General features: G+C 42.4%; 1 protein-coding gene and 1 pseudogene across 2 annotated transcripts in view; both read right to left on the reverse strand.

Moving 5' to 3' along the window:
• The window catches only part of LOC309702919 (NACHT, LRR and PYD domains-containing protein 12-like), a 184,289-nt pseudogene that overhangs the window by 156,439 nt on the left and 9,193 nt on the right, over positions 1 to 18,657 (reverse strand). The gene's annotated exons all lie outside the window — the stretch shown is intronic.
• Positions 1 to 18,657, reverse strand: part of LOC309700328 (neoverrucotoxin subunit beta-like) — a gene marked incomplete at its 5' end in the record, with an annotated part of 30,347 nt that overhangs the window by 5,545 nt on the left and 6,145 nt on the right. The window contains 2 exons of the mRNA XM_082523850.1: positions 4,422 to 4,574; positions 16,537 to 16,660. Coding sequence (XP_082379976.1) covers positions 4,422 to 4,574; positions 16,537 to 16,660 — 277 coding nt within the window. The remainder of the gene's footprint in view (positions 1 to 4,421; positions 4,575 to 16,536; positions 16,661 to 18,657) is intronic.

An 18,657-nucleotide genomic window follows, 5' to 3' on the forward strand; every position in this document is an offset into this window, starting at 1 on the left:
TGAGATGCATTCTCCGTGTGTTTCAGTGTGTGAGATACGAACATGGTGACAGTGATGGTTGAGGTGTGAATTAGAGGGCACCAGAGCGAAGACACATTTTAAGATACTCATGATAACGTCTAGTGGGCCTTGTGGATTTTGTTCCTTGAGCGGTTTCCCCACCGGTAGTTCGGACGCGGCCCAGAAGTAGGATAGCAACCTTGGGTGTGGAACCCCAAAAAAGCTTGTTCATGGTGTGCCAACCCCCTTGCTTGTGGACGCAGAGGCAGGCCCAGCGGTGTCTGGTTAGCCAAGGTTGGCGACTTGAGAACTTAGGACTCGAATTAGCCTCAGTATAAACAAAGAGACTGCTGTGTAATCACGGGTTGATGTTTATTCTGGTGTAGAACAAGATACATATTTTTTTAAAAATCACAGGTTGAGTTCTACATTGGGTAAAAAGGTTGAATCACTCGCTTCAGCGGTAATAATTGTTGATTGTTGTGTGCCTGTCCCCTGACAAATGTGTTTAAAACAAATTAAGAGTAAAGAAGAGGGACAGAAAAGAGGGTAACTCGGAGCCACATAGAGACAGGCTTAATTGGGTGAAATTCTCAGTTGTGTAAAAACAAAAGTGAAAGGTGAGTAGTGATGTGAAATACGTTGGGTTTTAAATTTGGAGAAATAAAGGTAGAGTGGAGAACTATTGAGAAGCAGAGAGAGGAATGTTTTGTGAGACTGGTGTGCAGTTTGTGCTGTAAAGCTGGGCGTGTGGCCTACTTGTCTATGGAGCAGTGGTGAAAATGATATTAAAGAAGTGTCTCAGTGTGTTAATACAGGTTACGGACCTGGATCAACCGTCCACCACGAGCACAGTGGCCGCAGCAAAATGATAGATTAACATAATGGGAACCACACCCAGCAAGAATCAGCAGCTGTGAAACGGACAGCAGCGAGGAGAGAGTTAGAGGAGAAATGAAGGTTTTAAGAGCACATAGCTAGCAGAAAGCTAAGGCAGAGAGAAGCTTTGCTGGATCTGCAGCTCCACATAAAATTAACCCGCCTACTAATGCACACACATGCAATGAAAATCAGCTTACACTCGTGAACACGTGAAGGTTTTTCAGCAATATTAAAGCAGGGGAAGTTAACATACACTTGTTGTTAAATGCTAAGTTTATCCACTACTAACAAATAAAATCTATGGGTTGCGGGACAACAGCTTAACTTTAAAAAAAGAAAAGAGAGAGACTGGTATGACCAACCTGTGATGACACAATAGATTTAGTGGTTAAGAGTCAAATTGTGAGATGTTTTTTGCTGATTGAACAACACAAGTGATTACTGAATGAAGAAAATTCTCTTTTGTGTGTTTAAACATGATCTTAAGAATGTAAACATGTGCCTGTGTTGTCCTGGCAACTTGGTGGGCTATGAGTTGATTATGTTATTAAAAAATAAGAAGGGGGGAGAGAAGGCTGACACAGGGCCCGGCCCAGCCTTTCTCCCCTCTCCTTGTAACACAGCAAACACAACATCATTTTCCTGTCCGTACACTCCTGTCTGTTTTTTGTTTTGTTTTTTCTTTGTATGCCCCATTACAGGCTGCTTTGCAGGCCCTGGAAGCCGAGGCAGACCTGGACTCCTCCCTACCGTCTTCCACGTGACCCTAACCAATCGCTGCCGCAGCTGGACCCATAACAACCACCTGAAAATGTCAACGGTGCTGCAGGAAAGGGATCTTATGAAACGGAGACGGAGGACGCTAAACCCAAGGCCCCTTTCACTACATGAGGGACATTCCCAGACAGCTTCAGCTAACAGAGCTGTGACGAGACGCCCATAAAGCCCGGATAAAAAGTGAGTCCGAGCCGCATAATGCTGACCTTGATAACTCTGCATTAACACTGTGCAGGACAGTGATGGACCAACACGGATGATCAGGCAGCAAAAAGGGCGTGGCAGCAACTGAGGTCAAAAAGCACCTCAGAATGGACAAAACACAGAAGACGATGCAGGTTTCACCTGCGGTGAGCATGGACACTGGAGAAAGGACTGCCCCAGTTGGGGCCAGAGCCAGGATGGACAGAACTGCAGTGATGGTCACAAACAGACTGGAAAGGAGGAGGGCAGGACCCCAGGGCACGCTTCAGGCTGTGGTTTACCCAGAACACCAGAAGAGGAAAGTGATGAACAACCACACACATCTACACACACACTGACTCAGCATGAAGTGATACACACACATGAACACATGTGCACTCGTTGATTGAGTGAGAAATGACACACACACGTCTGTGTATGGCTGCTCAAGGCCTCGACTGAATTGTTTACTGTGCTTCACACAGCCTGATGAGGAGCAGTGGCACAGAGGTTCATTTCGGAGCGCCGCATTTTCTGTCATTGAGACTTAATCATGCAGGAACAAAAGGTGCTACGGCACCTGAGGTTCTAATTCCCACACAATGTTGTCCCAGGAGGAAGCAGAAAACTTTCCTGTGAATTTCTGGTTGATTTTGGGGTTTTGCTTAACACTAGGTTGATTTTATCAGTGAGGTTTGGGTTGTTTTCTTTCTCTAAGAGAGAGAGAGAGAGACGGTTTTATGCTTGGACATGTCTGCAACGGGCCCTACTATGTGTTATTTTATTAGTATTTTATTGGTTACGCCTGTGTTTGCTTTTGTTACAGTGCACTGAGATAAGAAATCTAGGTGTGATCCACCGGTGGTGATATTTTGTGAGTTCATGATTTAGCAATGTGTGAATGAATGTGTGTTACTGGACTGTGATGGACTGACGATGTGGACTAAAGTTTTGACTGACTTTATACGGAGACACAAACTGCACCACCTTTAGAATTAGTAAATGTTGAGCAACAATTCACAGCCTGTAAGAGAAGGGTGGATGCTTAGTTTTGTTTTGTTTTTGCAGGAGCGGGAGGATAAGAGAGACTGGAGGGGGAGACTGTAGCTTCATATGAGAGTGTGGAACTGCAGACTGAACCCTCAAAATAGAGTTATGTAATAACAAACACTGGTCCACGTGATTTAGGTTCTCACTTAAAATAGACAATCATTAAAAGTAGAATACAACTGACAGGGACATGTGATGGGATGTGGTACTGCAAAAGAACAAGAGCAAAGTAAAGAAAGAAAAAACTATTGTGTTTAGTTTTGATCAATTCAAATTAAAATGTACCATTACACTCAGAGGATCAATATGAAATCAAACATATGCAAATTCTGTAAGAAGCACATGACTGATAACTGTTCTGTCCTGAGCTTTTGTTTCTTATAGCACCCACTTGACCACACCACCAGTTTTCACGCCAAAGGAGGGTAATTGCAAATGTTCGAGGGAGGAATATCACCAAAAGTGGGAAAGGTAAGTCCTGATGGGGGTGATAACACCTTAAATTTCACTTACGGTCAAATTCCTAAAATTTAACACCAAGCATAAAATTCTCCAAAATTTAGAGACAGAGAGGAGTTCTAGATAAACACAATTTAGAAAACCCTATAGGGAGTGACAGGTAGAATCTATAATATTTTGAAATAACACCCAATAAAAGGTTGACCATGTTGATTATGTTTATTCTAATGTGCACAGATTGTCTAATCTGACCAGGGGATGCAATAAACAGGACTGTCAGAACAGTCTGTGTTAAAGTCACCTTTGACAGTCCAGACTGGGATGGCGTTGGACATCCTCAGGGTGGAGAAAGGGTTGGTGTGACCAAGGTGTGGTTTGGCTGTTTGTATGTATATTTCAAAATGATACAGCTCTGGATGGACCAGTTACCAGGACATGGAAGGAGGACAGACTCATTAAATGAGGAGAAGGAATTTTCTGGGATTGAAGGTCCTCTGGGTGAGTGGTTGACTGAAGCATGCAGAAAATAAAAGCTATCATTTTGTCATTGATTGGTAATTGATTGATAATTGACCACATTCACACCTATATGGACTTGTTGTGGACGCGGTCTATTTCATATAGAGGACTCTAACTGACAGATTGAAAAACAGTGACTAAGGGAAGAACATGCAGTGCCACTGTCAGGTTTAAATTGTTGATTGTCATTTATGCTTAGAAATATTTACTCATATATGCTTAGAGTTTTATAATTGGTTGTAGATTGATAGAGGTTTGATCCTCAGCAGTCTGTAAAGACTCTGGGTGCCTTCCAGAGCACTCTGGCATGCACACACACCTTAAGGTCATGAGACAGGTTATATCTGCTCTTACTGATTTATGGTACAGGAGGTTTGGTATTTATGTTCTACTCTGTATCTGGTTTAGTATAAGAGCCCTTTGTTTAGATGGACCGCTAGACTCCTGGCATCCGCTTTGGGGAGTCTTTACAGGGTCACATCTTGACCCACACACACACACACACACACACACACACACACACACACACAGTCAAGGTACTCTTTGTTCACCGTGGATGGACAGATCGATCCGCACTGCAGTAAACGCCAGGACCGCCTCCTACAACGCGGGTCTCGCCACTGGCGATATGAGCGGGTGGGTTCCTCTGGGAAATTCGACTTCCAAAAAAAGCACAGCAACGACCGAAGTTACAGTTACAGAATTGTTATATATAAAAAAAAAAAAAAACACCCAGCACGCCCCTGCGGGCGGTTTATCCTTCAAGCTCGGGTCCTCTACCAGAGGCCTGGGAGCTTGAGGGTCCTGCGCAGTATCTTAGCTGTTCCCAGGACTGCGCTCTTCTGGACAGAGATCTCCGATGTTGTTCCTGGGATCTGCTGGAGCCACTCGCCTAGCTTGGGAGTCACCGCACCTAGTGCTCCGATTACCACGGGGACCACCGTTACCTTCACCCTCCACATCCTCTCGAGCTCTTCTCTGAGCCCTTGGTATTTCTCCAGCTTCTCGTGTTCCTTCTTCCTGATATTGCTGTCATTCGGAACCGCTACATCGATCACTACGGCCATCTTCTTCTGTTTGTCTACCACCACTATGTCCGGTTGGTTAGCCACCACCATTTTGTCCGTCTGTATCTGGAAGTCCCACAGGATCTTAGCTCGGTCATTCTCCACCACCCTTGGGGGCATCTCCCATTTTGACCTCGGGACTTCCAGGTTATACTCGGCACAGATGTTCCTGTACACTATGCCGGCCACTTGGTTATGGCGTTCCATGTATGCCTTGCCTGCTAGCATCTTGCACCCTGCTGTTATGTGCTGGATTGTCTCTGGGGCATCTTTACACAGCCTGCACCTGGGGTCTTGCCTGGTGTGATAGACCCCAGCCTCTATGGCTCTTGTACTCAGAGCTTGTTCTTGTGCTGCCATGATTAGTGCCTCTGTGCTGTCTTTCAGTCCAGCTTTGTCCAGCCACTGGTAGGATTTCTGGATATCAGCCACCTCCTCTATCTGCCGGTGGTACATACCGTGCAGGGGCCTGTCCTTCCATGATGGTTCCTCGTCTCCCTCCTCTTTCTTGGGTTTCTGCTGCCTGAGGTATTCACTGAGCACTCGGTCAGTTGGGGCCATCTTCCTAATGTATTCTTGGATGTTCGTTGTCTCATCCTGGACTGTGGTGCTGACACTCACCAGTCCCCGGCCCCCTTCCTTCCGCTTAGCGTACAGCCTCAGGGTGCTGGATTTGGGGTGAAACCCTCCATGCATGGTAAGGAGCTTTCTTGTCTTTATGTCAGTGGCTTCTATCTCCTCCTTTGGCCAGCCTATTACCCCAGCAGGGTACCTGATCACGGGCAGGGCGTACGTGTTGATGGCCCGGATCTTGTTCTTACCATTCAGCTGACTCCTCAGGACTTGCCTGACCCTCTGCAGGTACTTGGTGGTTGCAGCTTTTCTAGCGGCCTCTTCATGGTTCCCATTCGCCTGTGGGATCCCCAAGTACTTGTAACTGTCCTCTATGTCTGCAATGTTGCCTTCTGGTAGTTCAATCCCCTCAGTTCTGACTACCTTCCCTCTCTTTGTTACCATCCGACTACACTTCTCCAGTCCGAACGACATTCCAATGTCATTGCTGTATAGCCTGGTAGTGTGGATCAGTGAATCGATGTCTCGTTCACTCTTGGCATACAGCTTGATGTCATCCATGTACAGGAGGTGGCTGACAACTGCTCCGTTCTGTAGTCGGTATCCGTAGCCAGTCTTGTTAATGATCTCACTGAGGGGGTTCAGGCCTATGCAGAACAGCAGTGGGGACAGAGCATCTCCTTGGTAGATCCCGCACTTGATGGTGACTTGTGCTATGGGCTTGGAGTTGGCCTCTAGTGTTGTACGCCACATCCCCATTGAGTTCCTGATGAAGGCTCTTAGGGTCCCATTGATCTTGTACAATTCTAGGCATTCCAGTATCCAGCTGTGGGGCATTGAGTCATAGGCCTTCTTGTAATCAATCCAGGCAGTGCACAGGTTGGTCAGTCTGGTCTTGCAGTCTCGGCTGATTGTTCTGTCTACCAGTAGCTGGTGTTTTGCGCCTCTGGTATTCTTGCCAATTCCTTTCTGTGTCCCGCTCATGTATTGACCCATGTGCCTGTTCATCTTAGCCGATATGATGCCTGACAGGAGCTTCCATGTAGTACTGAGGCAGGTTATTGGTCGGTAGTTGGAGGGGACCGGTCCCTTCTTGGGGTCCTTGGGGATCAGGACCGTCCGGCCTTCAGTTAGCCATTCCGGGTGTCTCTCGTTAACTAGCAGCTGGTTCATTTGTGCTGCCAGACGCTCGTGGAGTGCAGTCAGTTTCTTCAGCCAGTAGGCGTGAACCATGTCGGGCCCTGGTGCTGTCCAACTCTTCATACTGGAGACCCTTTCTTGGATATCTGCCACTGTGATGGTTACTGGACCCTGTTCAGGGTATGTATATATATATATATATATATATATATATATATATATATATATATATATATATACACACACACACACACACACACACATATAAATACAGAGACAAATATAAATAAAATATACGAAGGGGATAAATAGAATAAATAGGAATAAAAAATAAAAATACAAGTGAATTGCACATTTCAAGTATTGAGTCTATTGCACTGTTGACTATTTACAAAAAGTATTGCACAAGGTATTGTACAGTGAGGTGAAGAGGCACTACAGCTTAGTTGTTCCCCCCTCCTTTGTCCTCCTGTCTCCCCTCCCTCTCCCCTCCAGAGAGGAGTTAAACAGTCTGATGGCGTGTGGGACAAAGGAGTTTTTAAGTCTGTTAGTTCTTGTCTTTGGGAGAAGCAACCTGTCACTGAACAGACTCTTCTGATTGTTTATGGCCGTGTGCAGAGGATGCCCAGCATTGTTCATAATGTCCATCAGTTTCTTTAATGTCCTTTTCTCTGCCACTGTCACCAGAGTGTCCAGCTTCATGCCGACCACAGAGCTAGCCTTCCTGATCAGTTTCTCCAGCCTATTATATCTCACAATTATACCTCTAATTAACCCTTTAAGACCTACCATAGAACCAATTCCGCCAGAGCTTATATTATATTTTTACATGCTGTGGAGCCATTTTTGGGAGCATTTCAAGTTGCTATACATCAATACAACCATTACAGCCTAAATTTTAATAATATGTCTGCATTAAGTGCATAGTAATTACATAATTTGCAAAAAAGGGCAATAAACTACAAAAAAATTGAAAAATCGTTTTTGTTTTTTAACATATATTTGTAGTTAGAGAAATTTAAGAGGCTTATCCCTCAAAACTGTAAATACAAAAAAAGTTGCACAAAATAGTTTCCTACCACAGGAAATTTATTTTGAGTGTCTTCATAGTTTTATTTTTGAAATACACCAATTTTTATGCACTACAGAAAAAACGAAAATAAATATTATAGTGCAAATTTGCAAAAAAGCAGCATATGCATCAAAATAAACTATTCCCAGCAGTGCAATATGAGTCCAAAGCATCCCAGAAACGACACAGAAAGTCATAAAGTCAAACATAACTTTTAAAAACACCAGTAGAGGCTCATGAGGCCTTGATGTTAAAAAACTTCATTTCCGCGAAAATGACGTCACTTCCGGTTTCGGGCAGGTAATGGCGGACATGCGATAGTTCATGCCGATGGACGTAGGAAGTGTTACAAACAGCTGATCGATCGGCAAAGCGTGTTTCTGGAATATCATGTTTTTGTTGCTGCAAGCGCTTTTTATGCAGGTTTTGCAAAGCTTTATGTGGAAGGAAACTGTGACCGAGGACAAGCTGATGGCATAAGATGTAAGTACAACTCCTCCGGTTTCATATGCAAAAAAAATTATTGCGCTAGCTTACGTGGTTGCAGAGCTACCGGGATTTAAAAATAGTTACGCAAAACGGAGCGTGCCCTCTCCCACCGGCTTTAAAGTGTTAAAGATTGTAAAATCATTATGTAGTTTTAGGTTGCATTATACTCCTGACTTAGGAGAAGGTGACAACTATTAGATTTATTAGACTGATTGTATTACATTAGACTGCATATTTCTGATTTATAAAGAGAATACTGTTTTCAGAGAATTGTGGCTTTATTTGTCTGATTAGAATGAACAGAACATACTGCACAGGAAGCCAAGTCATAACTTAGGCTCACTGAAAGAGAAAGAATGTGGATGTTCAGGTTTCATGACTGTGGAGGGGGCTGAAGCTATAAGAATGTCAGAAACGCTCAGACACTTTGAGATCTGCCGGACACCCTCCTGTCCACATCTCCCGTCTGGACGTTTATGCTCAAAGTGTTGTATGGAATAATGAGAATCGTGTGGAATAAAGATAGCGTTGACTGAGCATTTATACACCGAGTGTTGTTCTTCCTTCAGCCCACAGATCAAAGACTTGGTGTATTTAACAGGACACAGAAAACACCGTCCAATCAGCTCATCTCTCGGCACCTGCACTTTGCTCCCACGTGCCTCTTGTTAGCAGGTAGCTCCCAGTGTATATACTGCCCTCTTTTCCTGTGCCTGCTTTGGATTTCTGTTTGATGGACTTTGTGTTTCCTTATTTTTCACTTTTGCATTTGGACCAATAAACACTCCTTTTTGTCACTTCCTTCCTGCCTCTCTATCTTCCCCTGGGTCATTTCTAAATGTATTTATTGATTGTATTCACTTCAATTATTTTATAGTACGTGTTGGCTTTTCACAGCACATTATGACCTTTATCTATGAAACGCACTGAAATTCATACATGCATTTGTGCAGGGCTGCTTGCATTTAAATGTACAGAAAACATCTCCCTGTAGTTGTCAGCTTCTACCTGATTAGAACATAATGATTTGTTTTCTTTTGATAAAGCAAGGCTAGGCTAACAGTTTCCCCTGGTTCCACAGTTTATTTTAATCTAGGATCAATTTGTCCTCGGCCTCTCTGTAAAGAGATGAATCTGATCTGAATCTGGATCAGAGGAAGACAAAGACGTTTCCCAAAATGGTGGACTGGTAAATATACTAAGATATCTACAAGTGGTGACTAAAATGTTCCTGGGTAAGTTTCCATCAGAGACCTTGTACATGACTGTTGCTCAGGGTTAATTGACCAGGACTGCAGAGGCTTCAGAAGTTGCCTTTGAATCCTCTGGTTTAAAAATTTCTTCAGCATTAAATGAATCCAGTGACAGTTGTCAGTATTTCTGCTGCTGCACAGCAAACAGTAACTGCTCAGAGTTCATTCAGCAAACTTGATTTTCAAATCACAAGTTCAAACAGCACGTATGCTGCTGCCACTGAAAAACTTGGTTTAACACAGTAACAGTAACCTGAAGCGTCCATCAAACTGACCAATCATATTAGGACCCTCTTCCTTTGGACTCCGCCCTCCAAACAGTCCAGAGTCAGCCGATTTGTGTGAGCGGGATTGGAGAGTACAGACTTATGAGCGAGAGCGTGAATCTGCTGCACCGCTGAGGTCGACACATGCAGGTTGTTGAATTACACAGCAGGAATTCAATTGGGCTCTTGACTACCCTTTTTTCCCCCAAACAAGAACATTTATTATGAAAGTTAATTTCACTAAAAACTGCTGGAATTTGAAAGAAGAAAGAACATGGAGTCCATCAAAGGAAATCAATCTGAGTTTCTTTTTGTTTCCTGCTTGAGAGATGATCCTGTATAAATGCGTTTCCTTTTTTCAGGCTTTTTGTGACCAAAGTCAGATTGTGTCAAACACTTATCTAATTCAAGTCAAGCTTAAACACGCTGTGATCAGTTAATGTTGAGTTAGAGAGTTTCTATAAATCTATATTCTTCACGCAACAACTGGACAAGAAGCAGATGTGATTCCAGCAGACTGATGTTCAGAGTCCAGCTGTGGCTTCAACAGCTTGTTGTTCAAAGTTTCATCATATCAGCAGCTCATGACAGGAAATGGAAAAGTCACTTAGAATGATCATTTCTATCAGCTTTTTATATTCTCAGGTAAAGAGCAGACACATGGTATGTAGCTATGAATTATGGGACAGTATCTATCAGTCATATCCTTTCATAAAGGATACTCCAGTGTCTTCTCTGCTAAAGGAGGTAATAAAGGAAGAATTGAAGCACCTTTCCTCAGTTTTTGGAGAATTCAAGCAGCTCTTATTGTTTTTCATGCTTCCCGTGCCTGCTTTGGATTTCTGTTTGATGGACTTTGTGTTTCCTGATGTTCGGCTTTTGTGTTTTGGCCACTAAAGCTTCCTTTTGTCACTTCCTCACCTGCCTCTGCGTCTTTCACCTGTCCTTGGTATTTTTTTTACCTTTCATACAGAGCATTTCAGGGTGCTTGCATTTGGAACATTTTGCTGTAAAGAAACATATAACATGCAAAAAAAGTATCTCTCCATGCAGGTGAAGCAAGCCATCCTTAAGCCATGACAAGAGAAAATCATCCAAGAAATTCCTGGAATATTAGGAGTGAAAACAATCCATGTGATCTTAACCCAACTGAACATTTCACTTGCTGAAAACTAAACTTTGGACAGAAAGGTCCACAAACAAACAGCAACTTAAAGCTGCCACAGTAAAGGCCTGGCAGAGCATTAAAAAGGAGGAAACCAGCATCTGGTGATGTCCATGAATTCAAAACTTCAGGCTGTCATTGGTCAGCAAAGGGTTTTTATTATTAGTATTAGAAATGAAGATTTATTTTCACTTATTTAAATTGTCCAATTGCTTTAGAGCCTCTAAAATCAAGGGATTGTTTTAAGAAAATGCTTTAGTTCCTCACATTTTATTATGTTCAACACACTGAATTAAAGCTGAAAGTCTGAACTTCAACTGAGTTTTTTTCATTTAAAATTCACCGTGGTAATCAAAATGACAAACTGTTGTCTCTGTCCAAATATTTTTGGACCTAACTGTAGGTCTACTTTTAATGAAACTCTCAACATGACTTATCAGTTATCATTAATGTTCCTGCAAACAGACTCCTTGGAGACCCCTACATAAATATCCATGTACTATCCAGCTAGACTAGTGTGTCTGTCCCTGAAAATATTCCTGCTTGTGTGATTGTTCATGTCTCATCTGCAGGAAACAAACAGGAAGTGAGTGAAGGACACAGGAAATGTTTCCAGCTCTTCCTCCTCTATTAGACATTCTCTCCATACCTGAGAGTGTCCAGTCTCCAGCCTTGATCCTTCAGTCCAGCCGACAGCAGCTTCATTCCTGAGTCACCTAGATGATTGTAGCTCAGGTCCAGCTCTCTCAGATGGGAGGGGTTGGAGCTCAGAGCTGAGGCCAGAGAAGTACAGCCTTCCTCTGTGATCAGACAGCCTGACAGACTGCAGACACACAAAACAACAATCCATCTGTCAGCAATCACTTTCTGTTTGTCACATATAATAACATCTATCCATTTACATCCACAGTGTAAGGTAACAGCCTCCAATATTAGAGAGAAAGCCCCAAACATCAGACAATCCACTGTGAGCAGCACTTGGTGATGGTGGGAAGAAGAACTCCCTTTGACACAAAGATCCTCCCAGTGAAAACAGGCTCCAGGAGGAGCATCTACCATGACTGGTTGCAGGGTGAGGGGAAAGAGAAGAGATGAGCTCAGAGAGACAAGAACAAAACAGAGAGACAAAAGTTAAGGACACGCAGTAGTGACATATAAAAGCATCAGGAGTGAAAAGAGGGGAGAAGAAAGCAGAGGCCAACAAACAGCTGTAAACCTGTGTGCTTATTACAGTAAACACAGCAGTCTGTTCTGTTTGACTAAACTGATTTATTGCGTGTCTGTAGTTGTGTTGTGAACTGTGCTGGGCTCGTCTGTGTCCCCGTTTAACAGAACAGCATCTTCAAGACACACAAATGCTTCCAGTGTTTCAGTTTGACGAAGCCTCGCTTTGCCCATCGCTGCCTTTAAAACAGTGTTTGTGCTGCCAAGGACATCTTGTATTGGTCTCATGTCATGAATGGGAGTGTTTCAGGAGGCAAACTGAACCTTTGATGAGTTTGGTGTCTTAAACTGAGGAACAAAAGGACACGAGGAACAAACTAAAGAGAATCTAAAAGAGGCCGGCAGCACATAAGGAAGAGAAACTGACACTGACATAAAGACTGAGGGAAGGACAGAGCCATCTATACAGCTGAGGTCATCACAGGAGGGTCATGTGACACAGAAGAAACTCATCTAGACAACGTCTGACACCAGAGACCATACTTACCAAAATAAAACAGGTTGACAGGCTGACTAATGACATTTCGTTGTCATTGCACTGTCTACTAGAGTGCTTGAGAGAGGTCAAAGATTGGCTCTCCGACAACTCTCTTATATTGAATGAGAAGAAAACAGAAATCGTGCTGTTCGACAACCAGACTTCAGAGGGCCAATTTACTGATACTCGTGGACCCCTTGCTGCCTTTCTTTCTGGCACTATTAGCAACGTAGGTGTTCTCTTTGACAGCTCCTTTAAGTTTGACAAACCTCTGTATCCTCTGTAGTTAAACCTAGTTTCTACCAATTGCGTCAAATTTCAAAGGCCTAGCACTACGTACCGCACAAGGACCTTGAGAAACTAATCCATGCTTTTGTGACCCCTAGATTAGACTACTGTAATTCCCTTTACTTTGTTCTCCAGTCCACCCTTCTTCATAGATCGCAGCTTGTCCAGAACGGTGCGGCACGCCTTCTGACTGGAACCGCAAGGTTTGCCTCTATTAACCCAGTCCTCGCTGACCTGCATTGGCACCCTGTCAAATGCTGAATTGAGTTTAAAATTCTGTTGCTTACCTTTAAAATGATAAACAATACTGCACCGTGCTACCTCACTGAACTCCATATACCCCTATACCCCTAAGATCATCAGGACAATGACTCATAGTGCAGCCTAGATCCTGGCTAAAGACCAGAGGTGACCGTGCTTTTGGAACAATCTTCATGCTGCTATTTGACTCCATCTATTAATTTAAATCTCAGTTAAAAACATACCTGTTTGACCAAGCGTTTTCAGTTAGTGCACATCCCCTATATTTTACCCTTATGTTACTTATCTTCTACTAATGTCCCACTGTATAAATACCTCCACCTTATATTTATGAATACCCTGTAATTTTATCTTCTAAACTATACTCTAATGTTTCATTTCTTATTTTGTCTGTACCTTTTTGGGTTTTTGTACTCTGTTATAGCCTTTTATCTTTTATCTTATGTTTTAACCTTTGGTGTACCTTAGGTTTTAAATGTGCTACATATATATAGTTGTATTGTATTGTATTGTATTGTATAGTATAATGAACAACCATGAGTGGAACAGCGGAGTGAACTGAGCAGCAGGAGGGAGGGTGTTTCTCCAAAACATGTGTCCATCACAATTATAGACAGTTGTGTATAATACGTACCTTGTTCAGATTTGTCCAACACTTTTGTCTGTCAGTGTTTTACAGAATATCATCAAAGAGTCATGACAGTGACCATTAATGTCACTGTGGAGAGGCTTATTCCAGCATCACTGACTTCATGGTTCCAGTTTCCATCACTAAAGACTACATGTGGTAATGCTGCTGTTAGCCATGTTAGCACGTTAGCTCCAACAGGTGGTCAGTGTGAGAGCAGAACATGATATCAGTGACATCCAAAGAAGGAAGGAAGACACTGTTGAAGGCAGCGAGCTGTGACTGCTGTGAACAGTGTTCTCACACTCTTTTCTCCCTGTGTCAACATACATGAGGCTGTTTCAGCTGCTTAGTTATTCAGTGCAACACACCACAAACACCTTTATACAGCTAAATATACTGAGAGCACACTGCTGTGGTTGCTGTGGTAACCATCCATATATCCAGCTGTTTGGGGCCGAGTCTGCTTCCTCATCCTTGGGGAAAAACCATCAAAGTTTGATGTGGTTTTTTTTGTTTTATTTGTTGTTCTGCACACTGTGAAACAAAGCTAGAAGCCACTGTGGAACAGTGGGGGACTCAAACCCAGGGCCCAACCTGCTACAACAACGGCCACAGTCAGAAGGATTTTATTAAGTCTCATTTTCTGTTCATTAGGAAAAAATCAATAATGAAGAGCACATGTTTATAGATGCACATTCAGACCAATGATAACAGTCCATTCACACTGACCTCCACCTTTTTCAATGTGAGTAAACACATCATGGTTCTGGTGCTGATGTGGTATCTGGGACAGGTGATGATTTTGAACTCAGTCTGAGGTTTGATTACACTGACCTGCACTGCTTTCTCCTGTTTATGACACATTTATACCCAAAGCCTCAGCTGGATAACAAAGAACGAGGAAAAACACATTTGTTGAGACAATTGTTAACAAATGTGGCGAGAGTGTTGAGTGATGTTAACACAGCTACACAAACACCTCAAACTCATCATTATGCTCAGTGTCTCAATAATGGCATATTGAATAGAAATAAAACAAAGATAAATATGTTGTAGTTAACCACTATAATGAATCGGAAAATACAATAACATGATTCTAATAACAGCCTCACTTTGTAAAGAGTCTGACTTTGGATGTGTGTTTGTGGTGCAAGATGTGGGTGAAAGTTACACAGATTATGGGGATAAGAGCATCTTTAGGCCTGACTGTGCTCATCGTACCTCCAACCTCACCAAAGATAACAACTAAATCAGTATTAGCTCAATAACATTTCCTGCAGTTAAAGTGCAATTAAAATGTGGACATTCACTTTTAAACCTTGTGTCAAACAATAAAAAATAAAAGTCTGAGTATTATTCTTTATGCACACAGCTCTTGCAGATTACTCCAGCCTTAATAATAATAATAATAATAATAATAATAATAATAATAATAATAATGATAAAAATAACCTTTCCTTTGATCAAATGTTCAGGCTACTAAACTCATCCCAGAAATAACAAGTGACACCATCAATAGTGTAGCTACCTTTAACAGGTGGCGCTGATAGGATTTGACCTATAAGGCTACTGCGGTTACTTCTTATCAGGGTTAGTAGGGAAGACATCTGGAGGAGGTAGTTAGTAGTGGGTAGTTAGTACCGGGCCAGTCCCCTCCCCAACATTGGCTCCAGAACCGTGTATTATCTACTGGGTAAGACTGACTGTTTTATCAAACTATGGCCATTACTGCTGTGATCATTTGCAGCCCAGTGTGCCGCTCTCTCTGCTGAGATGAACCACGGGAGCTCACCCAGTCATCCCTTTCTTTCTCTCAAGAAGAAGTGAAATGATTTTATTTATTATGTTAGGAGTCTAATATTCTTTAAATCAAACTGTAATGAATCTACTGTAAAACATTTCAGAATACAGACAGAATATAAACAGACAGAAACCAAGCAAGGAGATTTAGTGGATGAAAGGTTACCTGTTTATACAATAATATAATTCACATTTCAAATGATCATCTGTGGAAAAGTTTGAATCCTGACCTGAGAGTTTCCACTGCACACTGTGAACTCTTTAGTCCAGCAGACAGAAGCTTCACTCCTGAATCCTGCAGGTCAGAGTTACTCAGGTCCAGCTCTGTCAGACTGGAGGACTGGGAGCTGAGGACTGAGCACAGAGCTTCACAGCTTGTCTCTGAGAGGTTACAGCCACTCAGTCTGAAATATAAAATAAAATATATAAAACAAATATGAACGGAAAGGTTGTTAATATATTTCACAATATTAATTCTTGTCTTTCTATTTTAAAAGGAAACATTAACAAACTAAGATACATCATCATATGGATGAACTTGGATAAAATTGAATTGATCAGTTTTGAAAAACAAAAATTGATCTGACCTCAGAGTATTCAGTTTACAGTTTAAACTTTGTAGTCCAACAGACAGAATCTTCACTCCTGAACCCTGTAGGTTTCTGATACTCAGGTCCAGCTCTGTCAGACTAGAGGACTGAGAACTGAGAACTGAGGACAGAGCTTTACAATTTTCCTCTAAGAGTTCACAGATTTTGAGTCTGAAATTAAAAACATGAACAAAGACTGTTGTTAAAATGTAATAAGGATGCAATAACTAATCCTGTAATTTAAAGAATCCTTATTGTTTCTTGCTGAGCAGGTTAGTAAAACTTTACTTCAACTTAGAAATGATTAAAAATGTGACGAAAAAATCAAAAATGCAAACAAAACAAAAAAAGAATAAAAATTGATCTGACCTCAGAATATTCAGTTTGGCGTGTGGACTCTCCACTGCCACAGACAGAAGCTTTACTGCTGAAGCCTTCAGGCTGTTGGTACTCAGGTCCAGCTCTCTCAGACTACAGGACTGCGAGCTGATGACTGACAACAAATGCTCACAGTCTTCCTCTGACAGGTTACAGCTGCTCAGCCTGAAAAAAATAAATAAATATTTGTCATCAAATGAAATCTACTTAGGTGTTGAACCTAGATTATGAATATAATAATTCTGTGTACACTATAATGTAATATTAGCCAAAACTATTTTTTAGAAACATTTAAGTGTAGAAAAAGAAAAATACTTAAAATCTGTAGAAACACAATAATACCAGTGTATCTAAATGGAAACCAGTGAAGGGCAGGTAGATTTAGTGACACTAGTTCAGTGTCTGCAGGCATAGGCCTGTGGGTACTACAGTACTACTGTAAATGTACTTATAACTAATTTATCACATCCTGTACTTGCTGCAGACTCTCGTTTCATTTTCTGTCTAAAGCAAACTGCTATGGCTCATTCCCCTTTAAAGCCCCACCCTCCATAAAGTCCAAGCGTTAATTTCATAAAGCACACTGAAGAGCAGCAGCCAGTCATCATGAGCTGTCCTCCACCTTCTGGTTTAGAAATTCTAAAAAACTGTGAACATGATTGGAAGTAAAATCGTCTCAGATACATTTTTATATTTTAGATGCACAGCAACAAAGTTCACAGCAGGACGTCTCTGTTCAGTAACTCTTATGCTCATTACCTGTTTACTGTGAAGAACATTGATTTTTAAACACTATCTCTATAAAAGCCTTCATGTTAAAAGGTGTGTATAAAGGGGATGAGCTGAAATGCAAACTTCATGGAGAATGATATTTCCTGACAGCAAACAAAGGTAAAGTAGAGATCAATCCAGTCTCTTCCACTTAGCCCACAGAGAGACAGAGAACACCTAATTTATTTCCCATGATTTTAAGAATGAAGGGATGAGTTCACATTTACTTACAGAGCTTTGTTGGAGGCTTTGACCACTGGCAGCATTCTCAGAAGAGCCTCCTCTGAAGCAGAGTATTTCTTAAAGTCAAACTCATCCAGATCTTCTTCTGATGACAGTAACATGAAGGTCAGAGCTGAGCACTGAGCAGGAGACAGTTTACCTGTGGAGAGACTTCCTGATCTCAGGGACTGCTGGATCTCCTCCACTAGAGAACGATCATTCAGTTCATTCAGACAGTGGATCAGATTGATACTTTTCTCTGCAGAAAGATTGTCATTGAGCTTTTTCTTGATGTACTGGACTGTTTCCTGATTGGTCTGTGAGCTACTTCCTGTCTGTGTCAGCAGACCTCGTAGGAAAGTCTGATTGGTCTGCAGTGAAAGACCCAGGAGGAAGCGGAGGAACAAGTCCAGGTGTCCATTTGGACTCTGTAAGGCCTTGTTCACAGCAGTCTGGTAGAAGTTTTTCTCTGCAGATTCTCTTGTCTCAGACTTCTGGGATATTGTTTGTTGTTCTTGCAGCAGATTGAGTCCATAGTTGATGAAGGTCAGATGGACATGAAGAGCAGCCAGAAACTCCTGAACACTCAGATGGATGAAGCAGAACACCTTGTCCTGGTACAGTCCTCTCTCCTCTTTAAAGATCTGTGTGAACACTCCTGAGTACACTGAGGCTGCTCTGATATCGATGCCACACTCTGTCAGGTCTGATTCATAGAAGATCAGGTTTCCTTTCTGCAGCTGATCAAAAGCCAGTTTTCCCAGAGACTCCATCATCTTCCTGCTCTCTGGACTCCAGTGTGGATCTGTCTCAGCTCCTCCATCATACTTGACCTTCTTCACTTTGGCCTGAACCACCAGGAAGTGGATGTACATCTCAGTCAGGGTCTTGGGCAGCTGTCCTCCCTCTCTGGTTTCCAGCACATCCTCCAGAACTGTAGCAGTGATCCAGCAGAAGACTGGGATGTGGCACATGATGTGGAGGCTTCGTGACATCTTGATGTGGGAGATGATCCTGCTGGTCTGCTCCTCATCTCTGAATCTCTTCCTGAAGTACTCCTCCTTCTGTGGGTCAGTGAACCCTCTGACCTCTGTCACCATGCCAACACATTTAGGAGGG

Source organism: Aulonocara stuartgranti, assembly GCF_965226115.1.
Source record: "Aulonocara stuartgranti genome assembly, chromosome: 3".
Taxonomy (NCBI): domain Eukaryota; kingdom Metazoa; phylum Chordata; class Actinopteri; order Cichliformes; family Cichlidae; genus Aulonocara; species Aulonocara stuartgranti.